The following is a 25,879-nucleotide window of genomic DNA, read 5'->3' on the forward strand; positions in this document are numbered from 1 at the left end:
CAGTACTCAAAAATGTAGAGAATAAAAAGCTATATTGAAAAGAATGTCACAAAATAATGACCTCAAATTCCACATTCAGAAATGTGAAAAAATATACCGAAATAAAGTTGAAATTATCAGAAGAAAGAAAACATTAAAGGCAAGAGAAGGGTTTGATGAAACAGAAAACAGGGATCCAGTGAGAAAATTAAACGCATTTTAAATGAATGAAAAAGCTATGGACTGGAAGAAAACATTTGCAATTACATAATCTGTCAAAGAAACTTCGCAAAATTCAACAAGGGGGAAAAAAGGAATGGAGGCAATAGATTTTAAAAGATACTTTGTCAAAGAAAATAAATATGCGAAGTGCAACACCATTAATTAGGAAAAAGCAAATTAACACCACAATGAGTTTCCACTGCCAACTTGTTATAAAAATGTGAAAAAATTCTTGTCTTTACTGTAAATTCAAACTACTCTTCCACTGGATGATGGCAAACTCAATCATCTAATGTTGACCAGGATAATTACATTTCTCGAGAACTGCCCCATCCAGGAGGCTTACCTGGTTCCCCTCAAGCAAGCAAGATCTCTGCTCCCTCCTTCCTGTCCCTGGGCTTAGATTCAGCCCTCTGTTCCTGGCCTTGGTGGTTCAGCCTCTGAGGGGACAGTTGCCAGTCTGCTCAACCCCCATTTCCTTATAGTTTCTGTGCAAGATGCCATGAACTGAAATATTCCTACCAACCCTGGCCAGGATTAGCTCCTCTCCATCCCAGACTCACCAGCTAACAGTCTGGCGGCTCCAGCTTCTGGTGGAGCATCCCACCCCTTAATCAGCACGACCTTTTTCCACCTCTTCAGAATTTGAACAGTTCCTACATATCTGAGCAAGATGAACTCTGACCTCCCCAAGGTGACAGTTCCTGGCTCCGTGCAGAATCTTCTGGGACTGTTCTCACATTGCAATATCTTCAGAAAGGCTCAAGCTGACGGTGCTTGGAACGTTCTCCCCTCTCCACGGTTTACTTGACACATTCCTTCTAAGCCCAGAAACGGAAGCATCCTTCCAGGAGGAAAGCAGTCATCAGGGCCAGAGGCATCTGCAGCACCCGGAATGTTGTCAAGGCAGCTCTGTGAAGGCACAGGCCCTGGCCACCCTACACTCGGTGTCACTCTGATTCAGCCTAAAGGGCACTCCCTGGAGGACCCCAGGGTCTGGAAAGTGCAGGGCAACCAAGTCTGCCTTGGAGACAATGTCGTAGCTTTTTATAAGGCTTCTTGAACCAAGGCTGCAAGTGGGGGGACTTTGGTGCCTGCCTTTTGCAGGCTCAGCTCTTCACAGTCTATGTTTGCGGTTTCTTGAGGTCTGTGACTTAGTATTTCCTTCCTCTGCTGTATACAGAAGGCAGCAACTTCCCGTTCTTCCAGATCCAGGAAAGGCTGTCTCAAGCCCTGGAGTAGAGAGAGAGAGAACTAAGTGTGGTGCTGGAGGACACAGTGCAGGGTCCCAGTGTCAGCTCCCTGGAGCTCTCTCTGAGGGGTTCCTCCAAGTGGGGCTGGTGCTGCTATTCTGACTCTCTACCCCTAATTTGGTGGAGATCAAGGAGCAATGTTGGAGCGGGGCTCTCTGAACTGAGCCTACACAGCCTGAGGACTGGGGATGTCTGTTTGTCGCAGGGGAATGTTCTGAGAATGTATAGAGTTCTTAACACTCCAGATTCTGCCTCCCTTAGGATCGTGCGTTATACAAAATATCCACGGGTCTTTAGGTCTACGTGGAGCCAGAAGCACTCACCTGGCTCTGGGGTTCACTTGCTCTCAAAGGGTCTGGAGATAGGGAGGGGCGTTCTTGCCTCCAGTGATTGCTGCAGGGTCAGTAGAAGGCTGGGGGCTTCAGCCAGGGCTCTTGGGCACCAAAACAGCTTCATGGGGGGCAAGTCTGAGCTTTTGTCTCAGCTTTCCTTCTATTCAAGGGACTCTGGGGTGTGGACCTGAAGGATGCATGTTTTCAAGTGCTCTTCATAGGTCATGTCTAGTCTGTGCACTTTTTTTTTTTTTTTTTGGTGCTGGGGATTGAACCCAGGGACTTGTGCATGTGAGGCAAGCACTTTGCCAACTGAGCTATATCCCCAGCCCCTAGTCTGTGCATTCTTTGAACTTAACTGGTACAAAGTTTCTTAAACTACAAAATGAAAATTCTCCTTGGATTTTTTTAGCACTTTCATGCTAAAAATCTGTGGCTTGTTGGAGTTTACTTTCTAATAAAATGGACAGAGAAATAAATAGAAGAAAGAAAATTACAAACTGTGATGAGAGTAATGAAGGAATCATAGAAGATGCTAAAACAGAGGAAACTGGGTCTGGTTGAGATGAGAGCCAGATGGTCCCTGACTGATGATGGTTTGACTCAAAATATTTCAACTTTACGAAGGTGCCATAGCAATCTGCATTCAACAGAACCTTCTCGAATTTTGAATTTTGCTCTTTTCTCGGGCTGGCATTCTGTGGTGTCATTCTCTCTCCAGGCGCAGGGAAGTGGCAGAATTGGGTTTGGCCATGAGATTGCCAGGGTGCACAACCAAGCATAGCGTGTGGTACTGCTAAGCAACGGAGGAGAGGTCTGGTAGGTCAAGTGTATGAAACACATTTCCATTTAGTGATATTTTCAATTTAAAAGGGGTTTATAGGTGTGCAACTCCATCGCGAGTTAAAGAACACCTATGCAGAAGGTGTTTCTGTCCCTTTTGAGATGGCAGGACTCGAGTTCAGGTCTAAAGGACAAGAAGCAGTGGAAGTGGAGGGCAGATGGGTCTCACACAGGGCGAGCAGCTCACATAATGGCCCTAAGGAAGCTGTTCTTTTAAACATGCAAATACTGTCCCTCTTCAGCTTCCACTTAGAATATGGAGAGCTGGAAAGATGGTTGCTCCCACTCTAAGAAAAGTCAATATGCAAAATCACAACTTTTCTTGAACCCATTAGAGAACTGAGTTTGAAGCTCCTCTAGTATGAGATCTAATAAAGGACAGACACCTCACCAGGTGTGGCACTGCATGCCTGTGATCCTAGTGACTCTGGAGGCTGAGGCAGGAGGATTGCAAGTTTGAGGCCAGCCTCAATAACTTAGTGAGACTATATCTCAGAATAAATATAAATTGGGGGGGTAAAAAAGGACTGGGCATGTAGCTCAGTGCCCCTGGGCTCAACACTGAGTACTCCCCTCGCCTCAAAAAAACAGGCAACTCCAAGGAGAGACAGCGTAAGCACTGGTGTATGTCAGGCACAGCATGATAGGATGGGAGCAGCGTGGGGCTGCCATGTGAATCGATAAGATTTCAGTTGAAATTTTGAGAAATCACCCATGGACAAATGTAGAATCCATGGGAGCCACAACACAGGAAGTCCTCATCTACTGGTAGCCATTGGTCTTGGACCTCACCGGGTACTCAGGAGAAAGACTCGGGTCAGGGCAGGTGCTGGGAACACCTTCCTCAGTGCAGCCACTACTGCCATAAAGGCAACAATCCCTGCCCAGATCCATGTTCCGTAGGGGACGGGGCCTCAAGCCACTGAGGGAAGAAGGGTGAACTAAGGCTAAGATGACACCAGCAAGTTGGACACCTCTGTGTCTACAGCAACTCCACCCACAAAACCCAGCTCAGGTCAGCTCCAGACTGTCCACTCCCCAGGACCCCAAGGCCCGGGACAGATGGTCTACCACACAACGTCAAGTTTTCAATGGAAAATTATGAGACATGCAAAAAAAGAGAAAATGAAAAACAAAACAAAACAAAAACACTGTCAAGAAAAATAATAATTGTTAGGTGCAGGACAGGCTGAATAAGTTGTCTGCAGGGCATGCCAAACAAAGTTAGCTGCAGGATGACCTGGCTTCTCAAACCCTCTGTCTGTTTCTTTATCACCTGTTTGCTTCAAGCCCAAATGCCCAAGCCCCCGCTCAGGGCTGAACACTTAACCCCCTTGTGTGCCAACAAGGCAGCTTGCAAACCCAGGGACCCTATTAGATTTGGGCTATAAAATCTCCCTCCTACCGCACCCTTCTCTCTTGCTCTCTCTCGCCTTCTCTTTCTCTCTTTTCGTCTCTGTTGCACTGCTGCAATAAAGATCTCTTGGTTGCTCTGAGTGTTGTGGTCACTTTCCTTTCAATAATCATTTTTAAAAAGCCCAGACTCTGACATGAGCCACTTATTGAAATTGCCAGACAGGAAATTAAAATAATTATGATTAATATATTCATGCTTTAGTGGGAAAAGCAGGCAAAAATGTGTGGACAAATTGGGAATCGCAGCAGAGATTAACAACTATTAAAAACAATAAATGGGAATGCTAGAAGTAAGAGAAAATATGGTAACAGACATGGAGAAGGCTTTGACAGGCTCAGTCACAGACTAGATACAGCTGAAGAAGTAATCAGTGAGAGGGGAAGGTCAGCTGATAGAAATTAGCCAAACAGAAACAGGAAGTCAGGTGACAGGTCTGGGGAAGGAACAAAGTTGAGTTTGTTAAGCAGAAGAGAGTATCCTTGCAAATGTTGCCATTTACCACGTCCCCATGGCCACTTACCCTGAGACTTGCAGCTTCTGCAGCCTTCACGGTCTTGAAGACAGCCTGGAGGAGCCACTGGGCATTGTCCACCAGCAGCTCCTCAGAGGACCTGCTTCTTGCCAAGGAGGCCTTTACACTTGGGAGTGTACAGAAGAAAAGCCAGTCTTACACTGGGCAGGATGGCAATTTCAACTAAATAATAAATGCCAGAAGGTTTTACAACATGAGCCTCTTCCAGAAAACCAGGGTGCCCTGGAGGGCCTATTTGAAGGAAGAATGCTCTAAAGGCTAATTTCACATTTTAAACTGACATTTTTATTTTAATACTAAAAAAGTGTGACTCTCATAGAATCTATAAATTAACAAGAAGTATATTTTTAATGAAAATAACTGAGCTGATGTAACACAACCAATGCAACTACCTCAGATAATGAAAGGGAATAAGAAATTTTGTATAGAATTGTATTCAAGTCTTAGATTTAAACTTGTGATGGAAGGTCAGACTAAGTAAATTGACATTTCAATAGTATTTGTTTTAAACTGAATATAACTGAATTTAGTCAGGTCATTTTCTACCACTGAAAATAAAAATGCTGTGGAACTTAAGTAACTCACTTTGGCAAAACTGCAAGACCTCCGGGTCCGTTAGAAGGCGGAGAGCTTGATAAATGCACCTGGAATACTCATGTGGTTCTGCCTTCTTCCTTCCCTCCTCCCTCTTTCTTTCCCTTTTCCCATGTGCTGGGGTGTGGGGAGCCACTCCAAATGACCACGCCTTCCAGTCCTGAAGCAGGGATAGCAAGGCGTGGCTTCAGGTGTAGGTGCACCTGCTTGGCTTGAGTTACACTCACCTCTCCCTTGTAATCCTATCCCTTCTGCCCTTTTATGGATAGAACTCCCTAAGAACAGTGTCCTCCCAAATAAAAAAGGTCACTTCCAAATGTGTTTCTCTCTCTCTCTCTCTCTCTCTCTCTCTCTCTCTCATCAGCCTCTCATGACTTTCTCTTGCTCTCCCTTCTGGGGGAAAGGAGAGTGGGGGAAAGTCCTGAAGCTTGGGTAAAGGTAAGTCATGTCTGTGTTTTATTTTGTGTCACCCCATATTCACACGAGCGACCTTAATTCAGTCCCCTGCGATGGATGGGGGTGGCACTGGAGGTTGAACCCAGGCCCTCTGCATGCTAAGCATGTTTTCTGATGCACTGACGCCTGAGTATCAGAAGGACTGCCCCCCGAGAGTTAGCCAATTTCCAGACGGTAATGAGTCACCTGCAGACACACCTTCCATGTGTGAACCCACCCTCCCAGAGCCCTCACCCCCACCTCTTCCTTTACCTGCTTCTCTACTCCAGGCCACACCGAATTGCCCTCATCATTCCAAGGCCAACTCCCATACTCAGAGCCCCTGAAATCCTTCAAACTCACCAGCCCTGGACGTGCCAGCCTGCTTGTGCTGCCTGGCCTGTGCTTCCTGTGAACACCACGGCACCTGCTCTTGCCGATGGCTCCCCTCGCTCCTCTACCGGGGTCTGACCCTGGTGCTTCCTTGTGCGGCCCTGGGTGGCATGCTGTGCCTCCTGCCTCTGGCTCTGTGAGCACAAAACTGCCTTCTTCACCTGTGTGTTTGCCTTCTGTCTACCTGGTCAAGGCAAATCCCAGACCCTTATAACAATACCCATATATGAAATGCTAAAATTAAGTAGAAAAATGTTGGCAGCTAATCTTGAGGTGACTGTGCACCTAAGATATTATTTCTTGGAGAAAAGTAGCTAGGTTTTATTTGCTAATTTAAAAACAATTTATGTACCTGGTTTGGGTGATATTTACTTTTATACCTCAGAATAATTGACAGTAGCTCTAACTACCGAGCTTTCCATAATGTAAGGAACTCGGGTGGAAAGGGAACAATCCTGTGGTCTTGACCACGTTCTGTACTATCAACAGGAAGCTGTTGTGAGGAGACAGTCAGTGGGAGCTGGTCAGTTGCACAGTCTGGCTCTGGGCTGGCATGGTCTTCCTGGAGGATGACGTCCATGCACATCCATGATCTTCTCGCTTGCCATTCACGAACAGCCAGCATCGTGAATGACAGGGACATATTCTGAGAATGCGTTTGGGTGGTTTTGTCATCGTGTGGCCATAAGAGGGGACTTACACAAACTGAGCTGGCCATGATGTCACTGGGGGAGACAATCTTATGGGACTGCCTTTGCACATGCAGTCCGTCATGGGCCAGAATGTCATTCTGTATGGATTGACTGTATTGTTAAAGTTAACTGGTCTTTCATTCAATAAAATTAGTATAAAAACAAATAGAGAACTAATGGTCAAAATTTAGATGTGGTTATAATATAAAGAGATCAGTTGTTTGTGTTTGTAGATTTACCCAAAGTGATGTGTACCAGCAATATGGTGTTTGGAAGGGACGGGGGAGGAACGTAAACTCTTGGAGAATAAAAAATCAACAAATAGAAGAGGAATCTCACTTTCCCCTTTGGGTCTTGAAATAGCAGAGCTTAGCCTTTTGTGCCAAGCAGCCTCTCACCTGGAGATGATGCGGAGCTGACTGCTCATGGTTTGAATTTGCTCTGCCGCACAGCGAAGCTCCTGGGAACATCTCTGATCTATGCAGTTCTTAGCAATGATAAGAATAAGTCTGGTGAAGTTTTGTCCAGAAGATGCAATTTTCTTAGCAGAGGTGATGAGCTGATCTTTGGTCTGCATCAAAGAAAAGTGTTAAAACTGGGTAAATATTGCCCTCACTATTTGTCCCCAAGATGTTGGTGGCAAACTGCAAAGCCTGTCCAAAACTTGCTGGGCACAAGTTCCTTCGGTTCCCCAAGTGAGCATGCTTCAGCGTAAGCCACCATCTCCTGAGCCTCCCTGGATTAGTCAGAAGCTGACCCTTAGCACCCAGCAGAATGTGGTGGCCAGGGCCCATCTGTCTGCATCGGGCTGCTGAAGGGAGGACAGCCTCCTGGCCATGATCTCACCCACTGTCCCCAAGAGCTGTGCCCTGCTTTCAGCTTTCAGCAGGTGGCAGGGCAGGTGTGAGGCCTCAAGAAGGGACAGGTATGGGGACATCCAGGCTGGAGCAAAAGTGCAGAGTCATGTAGAGCTCTGCTCTAGAGCACTGCTGGGGACTGGTAATTAATAGGCTGAAAATTTGACCTTTTTGAAGTAAGTTTGAGAAAGAACCTCATTTTCCTTTCATAGAGATTTGGACTAAATTAACAGCTTTGGTGTTTTTGGGGGTGGGTGGGATTCTAACAAGTTTTGAACTCAGGGGCAGTCGTCCACTGAGCCCATCCCCGGGAGCCCTATTTTGTATTTTATTTAAAGACAGGGTCTCACAGAGTTGCTTAGCGCCTTGCTCTTGCTGAGATTGGCTTTGAACTCCAGATACTCCTAGGGTTAGAGGACTCACTCCCTGGCCCTCTTTCCCCTGTGCATGCTACCCCAGCTTCTCTGGTCAGAAAGAATGCAGAGTTAGTGGTTTCAGCGTGAGAGGCTTAGCTCACCAGAGGGGTTTGCAAATCCAATGCTAAGGGAACAGGTGCAGGTACATCCAGCCCAGTGTTTAATTCAGAGCCATTCCCAGCTCCTTGCCAGCCTGTGGAGAGCTCTTGGGAGACAGGAAAAGCCTTGTTGAAACACAGGACAGCAGCAGCTGTTCCCAAATGAGCTGAACCTGCACTGGTCACCTGTACCGTGTAGTTCCTTCTGGTTTTTAAAGATCAATGAGGCCACCCCAAACTGAGACCCACCCAAAACACCCACTTCTTTAGGCCCTTCTAGGAGGATATCCAGGTCTTCACACTCTGGCAATTTGTTTATGACATGCCGCCCCATTGGCAAGTAAGTCACAAAATGCATCTTTTGCTTTTGTTGGATAAGGTTTGGGTCTAGGCCGCTGTTTGGCCCATCAGCCTTCTCCCTGTCCAGAATGCGGATGGACTGCCAGGTTTCAAGGCCATTGGTCTTTGAGATAAGGAGGAAAGGGAATCCTGGAAGGATAAGGGAGGACGGGTGAGAACGCCTCCCCTCAACCCAATTTCCTGAGGGTGTTTTTATTTTGCACATGTTACAGCTTGAAGCCCTAACCTGGACGTGACTGTAGGAATGGCTTGAGTTCTCTGCTGGCACACAGAAGGCCTTTGGCCAAGGAAGATTTAAGATCTGAAGTTAGGGAAATTCCTTGCAAGAGCACCTCCTTGTGTGCAGGGGAAGGGTTCAAACGCAGAGATCAAGCTGGATATCCCGCCACCCTTTGCTTCCTGCAACTCCAGCCCCCCCCTGCGGGGATGCGGAGCTGCTGGTAAGGCTGCCTCTGATCACATCATGACATCTGACTGCACTGCTTCAGGAAGTCCTGGTCCACCATGCGCCTAGCCAGTGCCTCCCAACCAGCCCTTTATCTCTTGTTTCTGGCCCTAGAGCACAGATACTGTGGCTGCTAAAGTCCAGGATCAGGACTGGGGTCTGGGGAGCTGGGGGAGGTCCCTGCACAGGGATTCTCTTTCACCAGGCGCTAGCTTTCCTGTTAAAAGGGGGTCCTTTGGTTCTCCTTTTGTCATCTCCTCCATATTTACCACAGGGAACTCAGTGGGTGGAGGACCATATTTTGGGGTCCTTAGCCACTCTGCCAGCACCCAAGTTTTAGATAAATCAGAATATCTGAGATGCTTAGAAAGAAAAGTCAGCAAGAGGACGTAGCTGTGCTCTGATGACCCTGGGGTCACTGTTCCAGTGAGGGGCTGACCAGTAGTAATGGGCAGGGATCGGGAACAGGGACAGGACAATGAAGGTCTGAGGCTTGGGTGTGGAGGGGGCTGCTGGGTTTGAGGTCACCTAGCCAGGTACACCCACCCTTCTCTTTTGGACCCTTCACCCTAGACTGAGAGCGGGGCCCACATGGCTCAGCCGTGGATTTGGGAGCTGCTGATTGCCGTAGATCCACACCGGAGGCTTTCTACGAGCCTCTCATTGCCATCTTATGTCTTCCTTTCACACACTCAGCAAATGGACTTCTTATTTTTTTCCTTGCAGGTGTGTTGATATCAAAGAATGCTTACTTCAATTTAACCAAGCAGAGGGATAAAGAGAATTAGAATAGGCCTCATATAATTGAAGTTGGCCCCCCAAGGCTGGTGGGAGCAGGGTCTCCCTCCAGGATGAGTGGCCCTGAGTGGTCAGCCTTCAGGAGGTGGCTGCTTTGGGGATTTTTTTTTGGGGGGGGGAGGGGGTAGTACTCAGAATTGAACCCAGGGGTTTTAAACCACTGAGCCACATGCCCAGCCCTTTTTTATTTTTTATTTTGAGACTGGGTCTCCTTAAGTTGCTGAGGTCGACCTCAAACTTGTAATCCTCCTACTTCAGCCTCCCAAATCACTGGGATTACAACTGTGCACCACCACTCTGAGTTTGCCTTGGGGAGTTTTAAAGACATAAATAGCTCCCTTCAGCTTTGGGGAAATTATCTTCCCTGGTGCAATGTGACAAAGCCTCAGAGACCCAGCAGCGGAGGAGAGGAAGGAGGAGGTGTGGTGACATCAAGCTATTCCCAGGTAGATGATGAAGGGACTGCACAGAGATGTGAGTGCCAAGTGGTGCCACGTGCGCCCTTCCTGCCTGCTGGGAGCTGCCCAGGGCGGCCCTGGCTCTTGGAGGGCAGCAGTGCGGAGAGTAACTTCCCATAATGCCCAGGCCTCCCACCACCATGGCTGCTGATGCCCAGTACCAGGATGTGCCCGCTCCTCCTCAGGCTCTGAGCCATCAGGGACACCTGCTCCGTCATCTCCCGAGTGATCTGGGCGATTCTGCTCTCGTGGCCTGTCGTGCCGTCCTGGTCCTCCTGGGGAGGCTGGTCCAGCTCAGCGTGAGATCTGGCTGCACGGCTGGGGGAGTCGGGGGAGTCGTCCTGCTGCTGTAAGAAGACAGTGCATTAACAGAGTGGCCCTGCTGGCCCTCAGCCTTCAGACGGCAGCGGCCTGCCCACTGCGTTTCTATTATGTTTTAAAGAAAGAGGAAAGGGAGTCAGGAGGGTTTCCTGATTCCTCCAAATCCCAGCAGTCTTGGCCATCTACCCCAAATATTTAGGAGAATAATGAGGGGACAGGATGATTTCCTATTAACTTGTGCTCCGTTCATCTGGAATTGGCATAAACCGAAACCTGGTACACTTAGTTCCGGATACCATTAAAATATTAAATGTTATTTTCTTCTGTGAAGTTTTAGACTTTGCATGGGAGAAGGATCATCTGCAGCTCTTGAAGAAATTCAAGAACCCTTCAATATTCCAACTCTGGGAAGACACTTTTGCAAAAGGACCTAAAGGTTTGGGTATCAAAAACTATGACCTCCCCCCCCCCCACACACACACACAAGAGCTTGGTGGTGGTTGTTTTCTAGTGAGAAAAAAGAGCTGCCCCTGATATCTACAAGCAGGCTCCATGCTCACAGTTAGGCCATGTTCTTTCCCTACTGAACTTTTAGCAGAGCCTTCCCTAAGCCTTTTCTTGACCCTGGAATTGACAAGTTATTCTGCATTTGGAAGTAAATCCAGTAACTGAGTTAAGAAATTCTTTGATTATGTCTTTTTCTTACTTCCTCCGAGATGGCTCCCTCCATCCAGGACTTCCCAGCCTCTGAAACTGTGAGCTGAATAGATTTCTTGTCTTTATAATATAATTACATAGCACGTGGTATTTTTGTTATAGCAGCAAGACGTGGATTAAGAAACTTGAACTAGTGTGAACCAAGAAGTCACCTGGCCTTACTCCTGTTGGTTGCTTTCAGTTTAATCATCCCCACCTTCTGACCATGTGCAGTGTCCTCTACTGCTTCATTGGTCTAGTTCTGGACAGTGTGGGTACCCTCTGAATGCTGGGAGCCTTTTTCAGAGAGCACCAACAGGCCAGCTGTAAGGGACTCAGAAGATGAAGGACAAGGGAGAAAACTCTGCTGAGACCAAGACTCAACTGCAGGGACTGAAGGCCAGGGGAGGAAATGGTACCCTGATGAGCCCAGCTAAGGGTGAGGAGTCTGGGAAATACCCTTTTCCACTCATGTCCCAGATGGAACTGTGGGGACCATAAGCATCCAAACCCACACCTGTCTTCAGGCCCTTCCATAATGCGAGGAGCCCAGGACGCTGTGTCCGAGTTCCCCTGGCTGCAGGAAAGATTCGGAGGGTGACTCACTAGGGCAGGGGATGCACAAGCCCCTCTCTAGGCCCCTGTCTTCCCTGGCAGGTTCTGAGGGAGGATCACTGTGAGATGCTGGTCTGGGTTGAGTGGAGGGCATGCCTGCACCACAGGAGCCCCAGGGCGTGGGGACAGCATCATACGGCAATGTGTCAGGCAGCAATGCTGGCCTCTCTGACTGTCCTCACACCCTAGGGTGGCCCTGGAGGCAGAGTCCTTCCCTGTCCCAGTGTTCCCCTGTACGTGCAGGACAGCACTCCCCTGGAGTGGAAAGAGCAGAATATGGGGGCCTGCCCCTCACCTGGGGGACCCAGACCCCAACAGAGAAAGGACTTCCCTGCAGGGACAAGAGGGGCAAAGGGGCTGCTGGAGCTGCTGCTCTCCATCCTGGAGGCCTTCAGACCTGGGCAGCTGCATCCACCTGCCCTGAGCCTTGGGGGGTGCTCCACAGAGAGGCTCTGATGGAGGAGAGTCCATCAAGGGGCCTGTCAGTGAACCCAGCGGCACCAGCTCTGTCCAAACCCTATGGAGAAACAGGGATGGGGGGAAGAGGCTGCCAGGCAGGGGAATCTGTGTGACTAGAGGAGGGCAGTGAGTGAGCCCAGAGCCCTGCTGGTATCGGAGCAGAGGACTCTGGCGACAGGAGAAGGAACTGTGCCTACTGTCCTCTCTGTTCCCGTGGCAATAGGGTGGCTTCTGAGGGCAATCACATTTTAGTGAGGAAAATGAGGGAACAGTAACTGGTGGACAAGCACAGGGGGTGGTCAGTTGCACCTGGGAGGAGGTCTCAGGAGGCTCTGCCCAGTCAAGCATAACCTCACACGGGGGACAGACCAGGCTGTGCCATGGGCCGGCCTGAACAAGTCTGCTGAGGAACTTCCCGAGCCCTGCCAACCTAGTCTATGTCCCGCTGACGCTGGCCTTGGTCAATATGAATGGGTGTCCTACGTGTCCTGTCTCACCCTGGAAAGAAATGAGTGCATGTGGAAGGACAGACCCCACATCTTTCCAATAAATCCTTCTTTTTTCCCCTTGCTACAGCAATTGCACTGATTTCCCGCCACTTGCAAAGAAAAGAACCCTGATTGGAGCACGCAAGTGACATCTGTGGAGGTCAAAGTGGCATGAGAAAGCCTATCCCTCAAGAAGAGTGCTGCCAGTCATGGCAAGGAAACCACTTCCGGGTGGGGTGACCGGGGAAAACCTCATGGAAGACAGTACTAAGGTAGGCACTGCTTCTAGGACACTGCCACAGGCCAGGCAAATGCAAATATTTTGCCTGGATACCCTTCATCCTCCATCAGGCTAGAGTGCCAGAGTCCAAAATGGCGATGAAGCTTCCCAGCTGGGAAATGGTAGCAGAAGGTGCAGCCCAGACAGCTGACTGCCAAGCTTGGGCTCTTGGAGGCTGCGTGCTGCCTGCCCAGGGGGAATTACATCGTGGCACTGAGACCCTGGAACTTGGCAGGATCTCTGATGCCTAGAAGAGGGTTGAGGTGTGGGTGGAGAAAAGATGCTGAGGAGCCTACCATGCCCGTGCTTGCTGGGGGGGTCCCAGCGACAGCTGAGCAGTGCAGGTTCCCATTGAACTCCCAAGGGTGGCCCTGGGGGCAGAACCCTGAGCATCCACCTTGCCTCCCGCAGCACCCTCCTCACAGTGGAGCTGGGGCTGGATGGAGTCCTGTTCTGGGGCCCTTGCTGGCTCCTCCCTGAGTTTTAAGCACTGGTCCAGGAGATTCCAGGCCTTGGTATGACCACCTTTCCAGGCCTGGAGCTGGGCCACCGCATGGTGGGCCCTGGCTGCCCACTCCCACCGAAGCCACTCCAACACATGCATGTCCCACTCCTCTGGACCTTCTTGGAGCACAGAAACCCTCTGGTTCACCTCCTTGGTGAGGATGAGAATGCTCTCCAGAGCTATAAGAAGGTCTTCTGGGCAAGGCCCAGACTCTTGACGTCTCACTACAATTCCCTGTACAGCTTGGATACCAGATACCATTCTTTCTAGGGACCTTTCTGTCCTGGTCTGGGAGTTCTTGCAGACAGAGAACTGTGGACAAATAGCATCTTGAAAGGCACATTCATACTCTGCATTGATGCCACTGAGGTGGCCAGTCAGGGTCTTGGCTCGGAGGGTGAGCTCCAGGCAGAGAAGCTGAAAGCGTGTGGACAGGCTGGGAGATGGTTTGGGGGAGGAGCCTAGGATCTGTGCCACATCCAGCAGAGCGTCTCTGAGTACATGAACCTCCGTGCACAGAAAGGAGATCTCACCCTTTACCTGCTCATCCCCACACAGAAGGCCGGACAGACTGGCAGCCTCCTGCAGCCTTTGAGAAACATCTGCTACCTGATCCAACCCTTCCTTCAATCCCTGATGATCCTTTACAGCCTGTTGCAGGGGCAGTAGAAACAGGCTTTGTCTCCCGCTGAGCCTCTCCATGTTCTGGATCAGGTCTTGGACAGCCACTGACCACAGAAGGCATCCATTCTCAATGTTCTCTTCCCAAGATGCAGGAGCTTGGAGACCATCAGAGGCCAGAACCATGTCCAACAGCCGTTTGGCATGGATCTCTGCCTCCTCCAATCTGTCCCCTATTTGCAATAGCACTTCTGGATGTCCCAAGGAGTCAGGATCCTTCTTATCCAGATCCTTGCAGCAACTTTTAGCTGCTAGTTGAACCATTGAAGTTAAATTCTGCTGAAGCTCTGTGAATACTGAAATGCTCCCTGGTAGATCAGTTTGGGGGTTATGGCAAAAGAGTTGTTGACACAGAGGATACCAGTCACCAGCCGTGGCTACCAAAACCTGCCTGGTTTCCCTGGTCCCCCCAGACAGTCGGCGAGTGGCTTCTAGAAAGCTATCACTTCTAGAAGTTGTGCTATGGGCTGTCTCCCTGGCCAGGTCAATAACAGAAGGTGCCAGTGTCGGGATCTCTTGGAGTCTCGTCATCCTCTCTGATCCCGGTGGTCCCTCCCCACCCTCTTGATCTGCATCTGTGTCTGTACCCTGCTCCAGCACTTGGGTGCAAGTTGAGGCCACTGCCTGGAGGTCCTGGCTCTCTTCAGCAAGAGTGAGTTTGCTGGTGGTGAGGGGAGCAGCAGACCTCCTCTGTGTACAGGTGTTAGGACTCCAGGGGTGAGAAGTACAGTCTGTTGGTGGACAGGGCATGGCCAGGTCACATTCCCCTAACACAGGGACCTTTTGGTGTTTCCACCCAGGAAGTGAGTTGTCCTGGAGGCTTGGGAGAAGGGTATGAGGCTGTCCCTTAGCTATGTCAAATCTTTGGACTTGGAATCGAAGAGGGCTGAGGATATGTGGATGGTTGGTCCCGTCCAATCCCTCTTGGACTTGCTGAACGGAATAGATGAGATGTGTTGCCATGGCTAAAAGCACCTCTCTATCCTGAGAGCTGCACCCACCTGACCTGTGCTGGGTAGCTGCACCCAGGACCAAGGAAGACTGCTGCAGCTGCCAGATCAAAACTCTCAGGCCATTCCTGAAAATGGGATCGGAATCGCGGCCCACATACCTATTCACTACCTGCACTATGTGTGCGGCTCGGCCCTGCAAATACATCACAGGCCTGGAAAACCCTCCGGGATCTCCACTCCTCAAAGCCCATGCAAGGAAGTCCAAGTGCTTGATCATTTCCTGAGTGGACACGCTCAGGAATTCAGGGATGTTGAGAACATCATCAAAACAGGCCACGAGGCGATCGTTCGCCCTAGCCCAGGCCTGAAGCAGGGCCCTTAGGGCCGCTGGGCTCCAGTCCGCACCAGACGCTGCGGGGCCTCCTGAGAACAGCTGGTACACTCTGGCCACCAGCCCGCCAAGGTCTGCCACAGCGGCCTCCAGGTCTCTACCAGTTTGTCGCCGGGAGCAGCAAACCAAGACCAAGTGGGCCACCAGGAGCATCTGCTCTGCCCGCTCGTGGAAAGCTGCACGGAAACGCTGGAGGCCTTTCCGCAAGTCCCCGCCCGCGCCCGGCGATCCGACTGCAGAAGTCGACAAGGCGACGCGGACCAGCCTTTCAAGAGGGCTCTGGGTGTCTGTGAACGTGTCCAGGATCTGGCGCAGGAGCGCAGCGCGCACTCCCTGGGAGAGGGCGTCGGTGGCGGCCAGCAGCGCCGCGCGCTCCTCGGCGGTCTCCAGCCTCTCCTGGCCGGTCCGCGGGGGTCCGTCGCTCCCGTCCAGGCGCCGGATGGCGCCCCGCACCTCCAGCAGCCGGCCGCAGCGGGCCACCAGGTGCAGCCTCTCTGGCGGCGCGGAGCAGGCGGCCAGGTGCATGCAGTGCGCGACCACGGCGGCCAGCGGCGCGTCCAGCTGGCCGTCGCGCAGGTGCTCGGACGTCGCCAGCAGCTCACGCAGCTGTTGCAGGCGCCAGGAGAGCGCGCCGACACGGGTCCCAGCCGCAGGGATCCCGACGCCGGACTCCAGCCGCTCCAGCAGCTCTTCCAGGGTCTTCCTGGTGGTAGCGAAGACGCGGCTTCGGGTCGCGGCCAGCTGTGAGTTGCGCGGATGCTGGAGGTGGCCGCGGGCAGTCGCGAGCAGCGCGGGGATGCTTTCCCGCAACAGGCGACCCGTGGGACCCAAGCTCTCCTCCCGTCCGCGCGCCACCAGCCCGCCCAGGTGCTGCAGCGCCGCCACCAGCTCCCCCAAGTGGTCACGCAGCGAGGGCGCGTCCTCCGCCGCCTCCAGCGCGTCCAGGCAGGCCAGGCACCTGCCGGCCGTCCCCACCATCTGCCTGGCGATTGCTGCATCTGCGAGGAGCAGGACCTGTTCGGGCAATCGGGACAGGAGGAGCTTGAAGATGATTGCACATTATTTGGAGTGATGGGGACAGCGGTGGCAGCTGCTTGTGTCCCCTAGACTCAGCCCCAAAAGTCACCCAAGAGTGGCGTTTATATTTGGTTACATTTGGTTGAACCCAGAAGGTAAGGCAGCTACATTCCATGAATGGATGGGTCCATCTGGAGTGTTTATTGTTTGGATGAGGGTGATGGGGGCTGAAGAGAAGGCCGGCCGTCAAGTGCCTCTGAGATATCTCCTCTAGCCTGTCCCTGCCACTCCAGGACAGCGTATCCACCCCTCCAAAAGAACTGGTACCCAAACCAAGAGCCCGCCTTGCACCCCTCTCCTCCCGGGTCAGCAGGTACCTATGGTTGCAGTCCTCCTTTAATAGAACCTGTTAAAATTCAAACACCTGCCCCCTAATAACTCTACTACTAAAGTTTTACTGATTATATTTCATAATATTTAAGGCATATGGATTTTAATAAGCAGCAATGCCCAGACTAAAAGTCACGTCATAATGGTGGAATGTCAGGATGGGAAATGGGGAGCATTTGAAGGCTAAGGTATGAGCCAGGCTTCTGTCCAGACCCTTCCAGCTATAGACCAGGGCCACAGAGCTTTCATCTGGGAGGCTGGTTTGCCAATCAGACTGAGGGTTGCAGAGGTTTCAGTAGCCTCTTCCCATAGCTCTTGGCAGCAAGAGGATGGAAAATGACCCTTTGGGTGACATCTTTTTATTAGAGATTGGTGGTTAGGGGGTGAGGAGACCACATGGGGTTCAAGGCATAGACCCTACATATGTCTACCCAGCTCCCCATGGAAGCTTCCACATTCAGCATTGACTAAATTGGTAGTGAACTCTCTGCCTATGATCTTTACAGAAATGAGCAGGTTTCACTCTTGGGGACAAGGGTCCACTGTGGGAGTAATGTGCCCACCCATGCTGCTTGTGACCAGCCAGCACTGACAACAGCCTCACCTTTGTGGTGTCCACCAGCATCTGCTGAGCTGTGGTCACGAGCTGCTCTTGGTGGTACCGACATTCTGGCTGCAGATGGAGTTTCTGAGCCACCAGTGTGATGTTCCTTCCAGACAGGATCAGAGACTCGGCCACGGGCTCCATTTCCTCCTGGAGCCACATCTGGGAATCTCCTGCCACCCTGGACAGACACACTGCATTTACAACAGGCAACAGAGTAAAAAGCACATCCCTGGGGGGCTGGGGCTGGGACTCAGTGGCAAAGCTTGCCTCACATGTGTGAGGCTCTGGGTTCAATTCTCAGCACCACATATAAATAGATGAATAAAATAAAGGTCCATCAATGACTAAAGAAATATTTTTTTTAAAAAAAAGCATATCCCTAAGGAAATTATGATACACAGATTAGAAAATGCTAAGCAGCCATGTAGGGCTTTATTTGTGATGATTGAAGGCTCTCTAGGACATAGCGTTGTGTTAAAAATAAGTTCCTATCACTAGTAGTGGTGGCACACCTGTAATCCCAGCAGCTCAGGAGGCTGAGGCAGGAGGATCATAAGTTCAAAGCCAGCCTCAGCAACTTAGCCAGGCCCTAAGCAACTTAAGGAGATCCTGTCTCAAAACAAACAAGGAGCTGGGGGGATGTGGGTCAGTGGTTAAGTGTCCCCAGGTTCTATTCCTGATATGTATGTATAAATAAATAAATAAATAAATCCAGCCTTAGGGATAGAACATTGAAGATACAAATTTGCCACAAACGATATATGCAAAACACTTTGCCCAGTAATCTAGAATATGTGTCTACTCAAGGGCACATGGACCATTTACAATCACAGGTCAAATAATGGGCCACAAAACATGGCTAAAATATGTATTTAGTGGACCACAGTACAATTAAATAGAAACAAGGCCAAAACAGTAAGAAGAAAATCTCTGGCTGTGTGTCCAGGAGAAACTAAAGTTGGAACTGGAGGGGAGAATGTATGGGAGACCGTCTTTCCTAGCAGTGTTCACATAGAGCCTGGAGCGTTGGCACCCCTCCAGGGACGTGCAGTGCAGTGGCCCTTCCCTGTTCACCATCAGTGTGACCTGTTTTATGTACACACAAACGTGCATATTCATATGTGTGTGTATACCTACAATGATTTTTTTTTCTTGGTACCAGGATTGAACTCAGGGGCACTTGACCACTGAACCACATCCCCAGCCCTATTTTAGGTTTTATTTAGAGACAGGGTCTCACTGAGTTGCTTAGCACTTCACATTTGCTGAGGCTGGCTTTGAACTCACAATCCTCCTGCCTCAGCCTCCTGAGCTGCTGGGATTACAGGCATGTACCACCCTACCAGGATCCTACAACAATTTTATATGAATTTTTAAAAAGGAAAAATGGGAGGAGATGAGGAAGGGACATAAAGATGAGAAGAGGACATAAAAAGAGGAAAGAAAAGAAAAATATCTGGAATAAATATAGACCCAAACGTTCACAGGGGTGGTTCTAGGTCATCAGCTTATAGATAAAGTTTTCTTCCTTCAGCTCTTTCATATTTCCTAAATGTTCATTGTATGATATGTTTGCAAATAAAAGAAAATGCATAGGGCCCTGCCCGAAGTCTCACTGTGCTGGTGAATACTAGTCCAGGGTGATTGATGGGATCGGTTCCTTCTGGCCTCCAGGAAGCTTCCCCAGCAGCAGGAAGCTGGAGCTGGCCAGCAGCCCTGGGTAGTTCATGCTGGGCCTTCGTTTGGCCTTCCCTGAGCACTTCTTGAGGAGCTGCTCCCAGAGCCAGCCTGCCAAACCCCAGTCCAGATAGAAGTTATTGCAATGTTAATTATCGCAATACTGCAGTATTGCCCAGGGGCTGGACCATTTCCCATGGTCATGAACCTAGATAATTATCTGTATAAATGATTCATGTTGCTGCAGACAGCACAGTGAAAGCACTTATGCTGAAACAGACAAAGATGTTTAACTTCTCTCAAAATTTAGTGTGCCTTTCTTTTGTGATTACAAAAACGTGTGTTGCAAAACTTAGAATGCACAAAGTATTTGAAGAATATAGAATCACTCTGTTCTTAAGCTCTTAAATAAATTACAATAGATATTTTGGGCAAATTTCTTTTTATCTAATTGGGGTCTCAACATGGATAGCCCCCAATCTGCCTCCATATCTTTATTTTATCATGGAAAAATAGGCATAACATAAAATTTATCTTTTTTTTTTCTTTTCAGTGCTGGGGTTTGAACCTAGGGCTTTGTGCATGATTGGCAAGTGTTCTACCACTGAACCACATCCCCTGCCTGAAATTTATCATCCTTAAATGTACAGCTTTGGCACTGAGTGTCCACATTTCCATGCTCCACTCCTGTGTCCATCTCCAGACCTTGATTCATCTTCCCAAACAGAAACTGAACCACTAAGCAATGAGTCCTGCCCTCCCCTCCCCCAGCCCCTGAAGTCACCATCCCTCTTGCTCTCTACGGATATGACTGCTCCAGGGTCCTCATGTAAGTGGAATCATTTCATATCAGTCCTTTGTGTCTGGCTCATTTCACTTGGCATGATGTCCCTGAAGTCTGTCCCTGGTGTGGCATGTAGGATTTCTGTCCTTTCTGAGGCTGAGCACATGCGTGTACACCAGTTTGATTATTATTCATCCATCTGCAGACATTTGTGTTGCTCCTGCCTTTTGGTATCGTGAATGGTGCTGCTGTTGATATCAGTGTAAAAGCATCTGTTCAAGTCCTCTTCTCTTTGGGGTAAATAATCAGAGGTGGAATTGCTGAATTATATGGCAGTCCTGTTTTTATATCTTTGACAATTCCTATATACTTTTGAATCCTCTTGTGAATTTCACTTAACTTAGCAATATTTTTATTACTTTTTATATTTACAAAATTTACAGCTCGCAAAAGTTGCAAAAATGTTCAGTGTACTTGACACACCCTTTAGCCAGTTCGAAATTGTCATTTTGCCGAGTTTGCTTTATCATTCTCTTTCTCCCTTTCTATCTCTCTGTGTATAGACACTTCCAAGCCCCATGCCCCTTTTATGCCGAAATGGTTTAGCATGGGTTCCTTACAAACAAGAACATTAGCGTTTAGAATCACGGAATAATTATCAAAGCCAGAAAATTAAACATTGATTCAACACTATTATCTAATCCAAATCCAATATTCAAATCTTGCAACTTGTCCCTAATCTGAGGACATGTATTATATTCAACTGTCAAGATTCTAATGAGATGCCCCACGCCCCCATCACCAATATTCTTGGGTCTCCGTTAGTCAAATGATAACCTAGATTCTGCTGTGCAGGGACTTTGCAGATGAATCAAGGCAACTAATCAGCTGACCTTAGAACAAGGAAAATATTGTGGACTGCCCACGTGGGCCAGTGTAAGTACCTGTGCCCTTAAAGGCAGAAGAGGAGGGAGGAAGGTGGGTGAGAGAGAGGAACTGGGAGAAGGACTTGAAGTGTTGCTGCTGGAGGGGCCACGAGGAATGCAATTGTCCTTGAAAAGCAAGTCAGCCTCTGGTTGACAGCCAGCAAGGAACCAGGACTCCTCCGGCTTCAGGAGCTGTGTTCATCCAGCCATCTGCCTGAACCTGGAAGCAGGTCCTTGCAGAGACTCCGAAGAAATCCTGGAAGGACATTTCCATTCAGCGCATAAGACCACCACAAAGGAGCCACCTGGCCCACTACCTGCTGACCCACAAGTTGTGAGGTGGTACGTTCGTGCTGTTTGGGCCACTGATTTGTGATGGCTTGTTCCAGCAGCAATAGGGAGCAAACTTAAGCCCTTAAGCCCCGCATCTAGAACAGTTCCCAGGGCGCTCTCTTTCTTGACCTTTGGTGTTTGTGATGAGTCCAAATCAGCAATCTATAGAAAGCCCTTCGATTTGGGTTTGCTAATCGACTTGGCTTACAGTTTGGGAAGTCATTCTCTAGGAGGGACGTGGCATCTGTCTCAGCACATCACACTAGTAGGCATGAGAGGCCACTTTCGTTCCAATAATAGTAATGTCAACTTCCATCCTTTGGGTTAGATGGTACCTGTCCGGCTCTGCTCTGTGAACGTCTTTTTCCCTTTGTAAAACATTTTAGGAAGACATCTTGAGACAATATAAACATCCTGCTCTTCTTTGAACTTTTGCCCACCATTTTAGCATCCGTTAATGGTTTCTGCCTGGAACAGTTACTATGATAGCTGCCAGATGGTGATTAATTCCACAATTCTTTCTACGTTCATAAGCTTTCATTGTACTGTAAGGAAGAACGTTCCCTTCTTATTTATTATCAATATGAACTAATTGACTCTTATTTTATTCAATGGCTTAAAAACCATTATTTTTATTTTGATGCATAGATTATCCTATATTAAACTATATTTGTATCAAATTGACCTCTTCACAGTGGCCCTATATGTCCTTTTAATTTGTCCCATCTGTTTTTATCACTTACTTTCTTGCAGTTAAGATATTCTTAGTTGGGCTGGGGATGTGGCTCAGGCGGTAGCGCGCTTGCCTGGCATGCGTACGGCCCGGGTTCGCTCCTCAGCACCACATACAAACAAAGATGTTGTGTCTGCCGAAAACTAAAAAATAAGTATTAAAATTCTCTCTCTCCCTCTCTTCTCTCACTCTCTCTTTAAAAAAAAAAAGATATTCTTAGTTCAGTTTTATTTATCCTACTCTAGTCCTGGTAACAACCATTTCCTCACAGATTCAGGGCTCTTTTTAGTAACAACTGGTATTTAATACCAAGAACTGGTAACAGATGTGCTCATTGCTACTGAGTTATCATTGCTTCTAGGTCTTTTCAGTGTGCAGAGCAAAGGAATGCACACACATCCATACATACGTAGACACAAGTATATAAAAATACAAGTTCATGCTAATACCTCCAATTTTATCTTATTTTTAAATTTAATTTAATTTAACTTTTTGTGTATGTGGTGCTGGGAATTGAACCCAGGGCCTTCTGCATATGAGGCAAGCACTCTACCAACTGAGCCATATCCCCAGCTTAATACCTCCAATTTTAATCCAACATAACAGGAATTGTCCTGAACTTCCTGTTCTATTTTTGTATGTCTTCTCTCCACTAGTGAGAAACTTGGTTCCCAATATCCTCAATATATTTACTCATCTGTTCTATGAGCACAGAACACAGAAAATGGTTTCATACTTGTTAATTCATATTGTTTTGAAAAACAAATCCACAAAGTGAAGTACAGTATATATTCACTGTTCATTTGTCTTTAGATTAAAGATTTATATTAAAGTACCTTATTCAAAAGTTACTTGCTTTAGTTATTTTAATTTTACCTCAATGTGATTACATTATTAGCTTCAAATCTAGGTGGATGCATTTATTCTTATTCTTGTTCTACATCTTATGGTTTCCCCTCCATCCTTGAAGATTTAAATGTTTTGCATATACAAAAAAATTCATGTTGTTCCTAAAGTCAAAATACACACACACACACAAAATTACAAATTATACCAAAAAAAAAGATATAATCAGAGGAGTATCTCTGTGCTCCTCCCACTCCTTCTGTCCCAACCTGCCAACTTCTGTAGGTAACGGAACTCATCCAAATTCATTAGTGTTTATTTTTATCTTTCCTGTTCTTTTTTTAAGCAACAATAAGATAATCATGTGTATTTTCTTATTCCTCCCTTATATAAAAGGTAGCATATTGCCATATGGAAAATGGTTGGCTCTGGAGAACAAACACAGAGGTGGCCATCAGGGTGCAGGGTTACTAGGCAGTGCTCCTAGGATCACCCCTGGGAAGGGAGAGAGCAGAGGTGGGCTAGAAGGGGAAACTGAGCCCATTGAGCTGCATGAAACTGAAGACCCTCAGCACTGTCCCACGTTGGGTGGACAGCTGAGGGGTTTTTGCATACCTGCATAAGTCAGCCTTCAGCTAGGGGCCACCCTAGACAAGGCAGTTCTCTCCAGCCAGGGTGGCCTGTCTAAGGGCTGACACCTAAGGGCTTTCTGCTGCCATCACACGTCTTGTTCCTGAAGTGAACCAGGCGGTGCAACCACCACCCAGACTCCTCGTTCTCTTTGCTGTTTGTTTCTTCACATAACATATCATGGAAGTCACTCCTGATCCATTTATAAGGCTCTTCCTTGCTCCCTTTTTAGCAGCTGTACAATGTCATGTGTGTCTAACTCTAGTTTATTCAATGCATCTTCTACAATTGGGTGTCCGGGTTGCTTCAGGTGTTTCATAATGATGAATCATGCTGAAACTACCATGTATCCATGTAAAAAATGCTATCACCTCATTCTGCATACCTTTTACCCATCTTCCCATCATATTATGTAATCATAGTGCATTTGTCAAAGATTAGGAATTAACTTTGCTGTACTGTTAAAGTCTGATGCATGCTGCCATTATGAATTCTTTCAGGCTCTGTGTTAGCCTTAAGGGTTTGGCAGCTGCTTTCCCACACAAACAGTGCTGTAGCCATCTCCTCTAATGAGTGCATATTCATCTATACTATGGTAAGCATTTATAATCTATTTTGCTTCAACACAGGATTATGCCGTAGTTTAGCTTTTTTCCATTTTTTCCAGAAGTTTAAATAATGTCACAACAAACATCTTTACACATACATCTTGGCTCCTATTTCTCAGTATCTCCTTAGAATAAATCATTAGGATAGGAGTTAATGAGTCAATAGATACATATTTTCTAAAGTCTTGAGTCTATATGATAAAATTAGCATCCAAAACTTCGATTTGCCTTTCTTCAGTGAAATGCCTGTTCTCTCCCCACATTCTTTGTGGGTGTTGGGCTCCTCCGTGTTGATGCAGTTTTGTGGTTTCTCTCCGTTAGCTCCATTCCCCCCAGGAAGGTCTCTTATTCGAGGTTGTGCTTCAGCACCAAGGACAGCACCTGCAGTAGGTACTTCACTTGGTACCTTAGGAGGTGGTTAGGCCACTTTGTGTTGGAAAAAAAGACCTCTTTGTATTTTGAAGCTAGATAGGGGGCAGTTGTAATTTGGCTACCATGTGCCAGGCACCGTGCTCAGCAACTTGTAGGGATTTTTCCCATGACCCTGATGAAGGTCCTATGGGTTGGATATTATTTCCAGCTTCACAGAGGAGGCATCTAGAGGTTTAGGAACTCAACCAAAGCCAGACAGCTAGTAAGCAGTGGGGCTGGGATTCAGATATAGACAGTCAATTTCTAGTACCTACATTAAGTTTTGGGTATAAAAGTGTAAATTTTTTTTTCAACTGGGGAATTGAACCCAGAGGTGCTTCACTAATGAGCCACATCCCCAGCCCCACTTTTTAACCTTTATTTAATTAATTTAGTTTTTAAAGTGGTGCTGAGGTTTGAACCCAGTGCCTCACATGTGCTAGGCAAGTGCTCTACCACAGAGCTACAACCCCAGCCCCTCCTCGACCCTTTTTAAATTTTTGTTTTGAGACAGGGTCTTACTAAGATCCTTAGGTCCTCAGTAAGTTGCCCAGTCTGCCCTTGAACTTGCCATCCTCCTGCCTCAGCCTCCTGAGTTGCTGGATTACCAGTGTGCAGCCTGTACCTAGCTAAAATGTAAACATTTGTTGTAGTATTCAACTTTCATCTAAAGGGTTCAGTTTTGTTCTTTTAAGTAGACCCCTTTACATTGATCCTGGAACCTCATATGAGAGTAATTTGCATGAAGGTTTACAGGTCTAATATACTGAATGACCAACATGGAAACTGTGTTTAGACAATAATAAAATTCTCATCCTATAATAAAACAGTTAATTTGTGAAACACTAAGAATGAATCTGGAAATCTTTTGATGGGGCACAGAACCACACTGTAGTGCAAAACCCCACCACTTTTGAAATTTTGCCATACTTATACCCCAGTGTTAAGTAATAACACAGTAAGCAGTTGGCTTTATGCTTTATCCATTTGTTTTCTCACACCTGGCTTCTTTCGAAAAGCACTTGCACAGACCATAACAAGGCTCGAGTTACATGCTCCTCCTGCCACCTGTCAGAGCAAGCACCTGGAGTTCTTTGAAAGTATTACCTTTTGGCAACTTGCACAAACTCTTCGCTGGCTTCAGCCAGGCCCTCTGCCGTCCTCTCCAAGGAAGCGAACACCTCTTTCTTCACATCGTCCCTCTCCATGGAGATGAGCAGATGGCAAAGCTTCACAGTCATCGACGAGATGATTCTCTCTATGGCCTTGTTCTGTATCATTGAGCCAAAGTCATCAAAGAAGAAAGGCTCCATCTCTTGTATCTGTGAGCAGAAGTCATGAGACAGGGCAGCTCAGGCTGTTTGAAGTGTAAAGTTCTTCTGCTGGACGTGACATTCACCTCAT

At 48.0% G+C, this 25,879-nt stretch overlaps 1 protein-coding gene across 1 annotated transcript; it reads right to left on the reverse strand.

Annotated features, from left to right (window-relative positions):
• On the reverse strand, nucleotides 1-25,879 carry LOC125618864. The gene is made up of 8 exons (XM_048810407.1): nucleotides 25,583-25,879; nucleotides 17,525-17,705; nucleotides 13,280-16,527; nucleotides 11,561-11,627; nucleotides 10,286-10,471; nucleotides 7,091-7,263; nucleotides 4,567-4,684; nucleotides 1-1,434 (listed from the first exon to the last, which is right to left on the reverse strand). The coding sequence occupies exons 1-8, from the start codon at nucleotides 25,786-25,788 to the stop codon at nucleotides 1,249-1,251; spliced, it is 4,365 nt and encodes a 1,454-aa protein (XP_048666364.1). The 5' UTR covers nucleotides 25,789-25,879; the 3' UTR covers nucleotides 1-1,248.

Source organism: Marmota marmota, unplaced genomic scaffold (genome assembly GCF_001458135.2).
Source record: "Marmota marmota marmota unplaced genomic scaffold, marMar, whole genome shotgun sequence".
Lineage (NCBI taxonomy): Eukaryota > Metazoa > Chordata > Mammalia > Rodentia > Sciuridae > Marmota > Marmota marmota.

Coding starts and splice junctions, on each gene's coding strand:
- LOC125618864 (XM_048810407.1), bottom strand. CDS start 25,788: ATGGAGCCTTTCTTCTTTGATGACTTTGGCTCAATGATACAGAACAAG. Junction 4,685..7,090: donor CAGCTCCGCATCATCTCCAG/GTGAGAGGCTGC, acceptor TACACTCCCAAG/TGTAAAGGCCTCCTTGGCAA. Junction 1,435..4,566: donor CAGAAGCTGCAAGTCTCAGG/GTAAGTGGCCAT, acceptor TCTCTACTCCAG/GGCTTGAGACAGCCTTTCCT.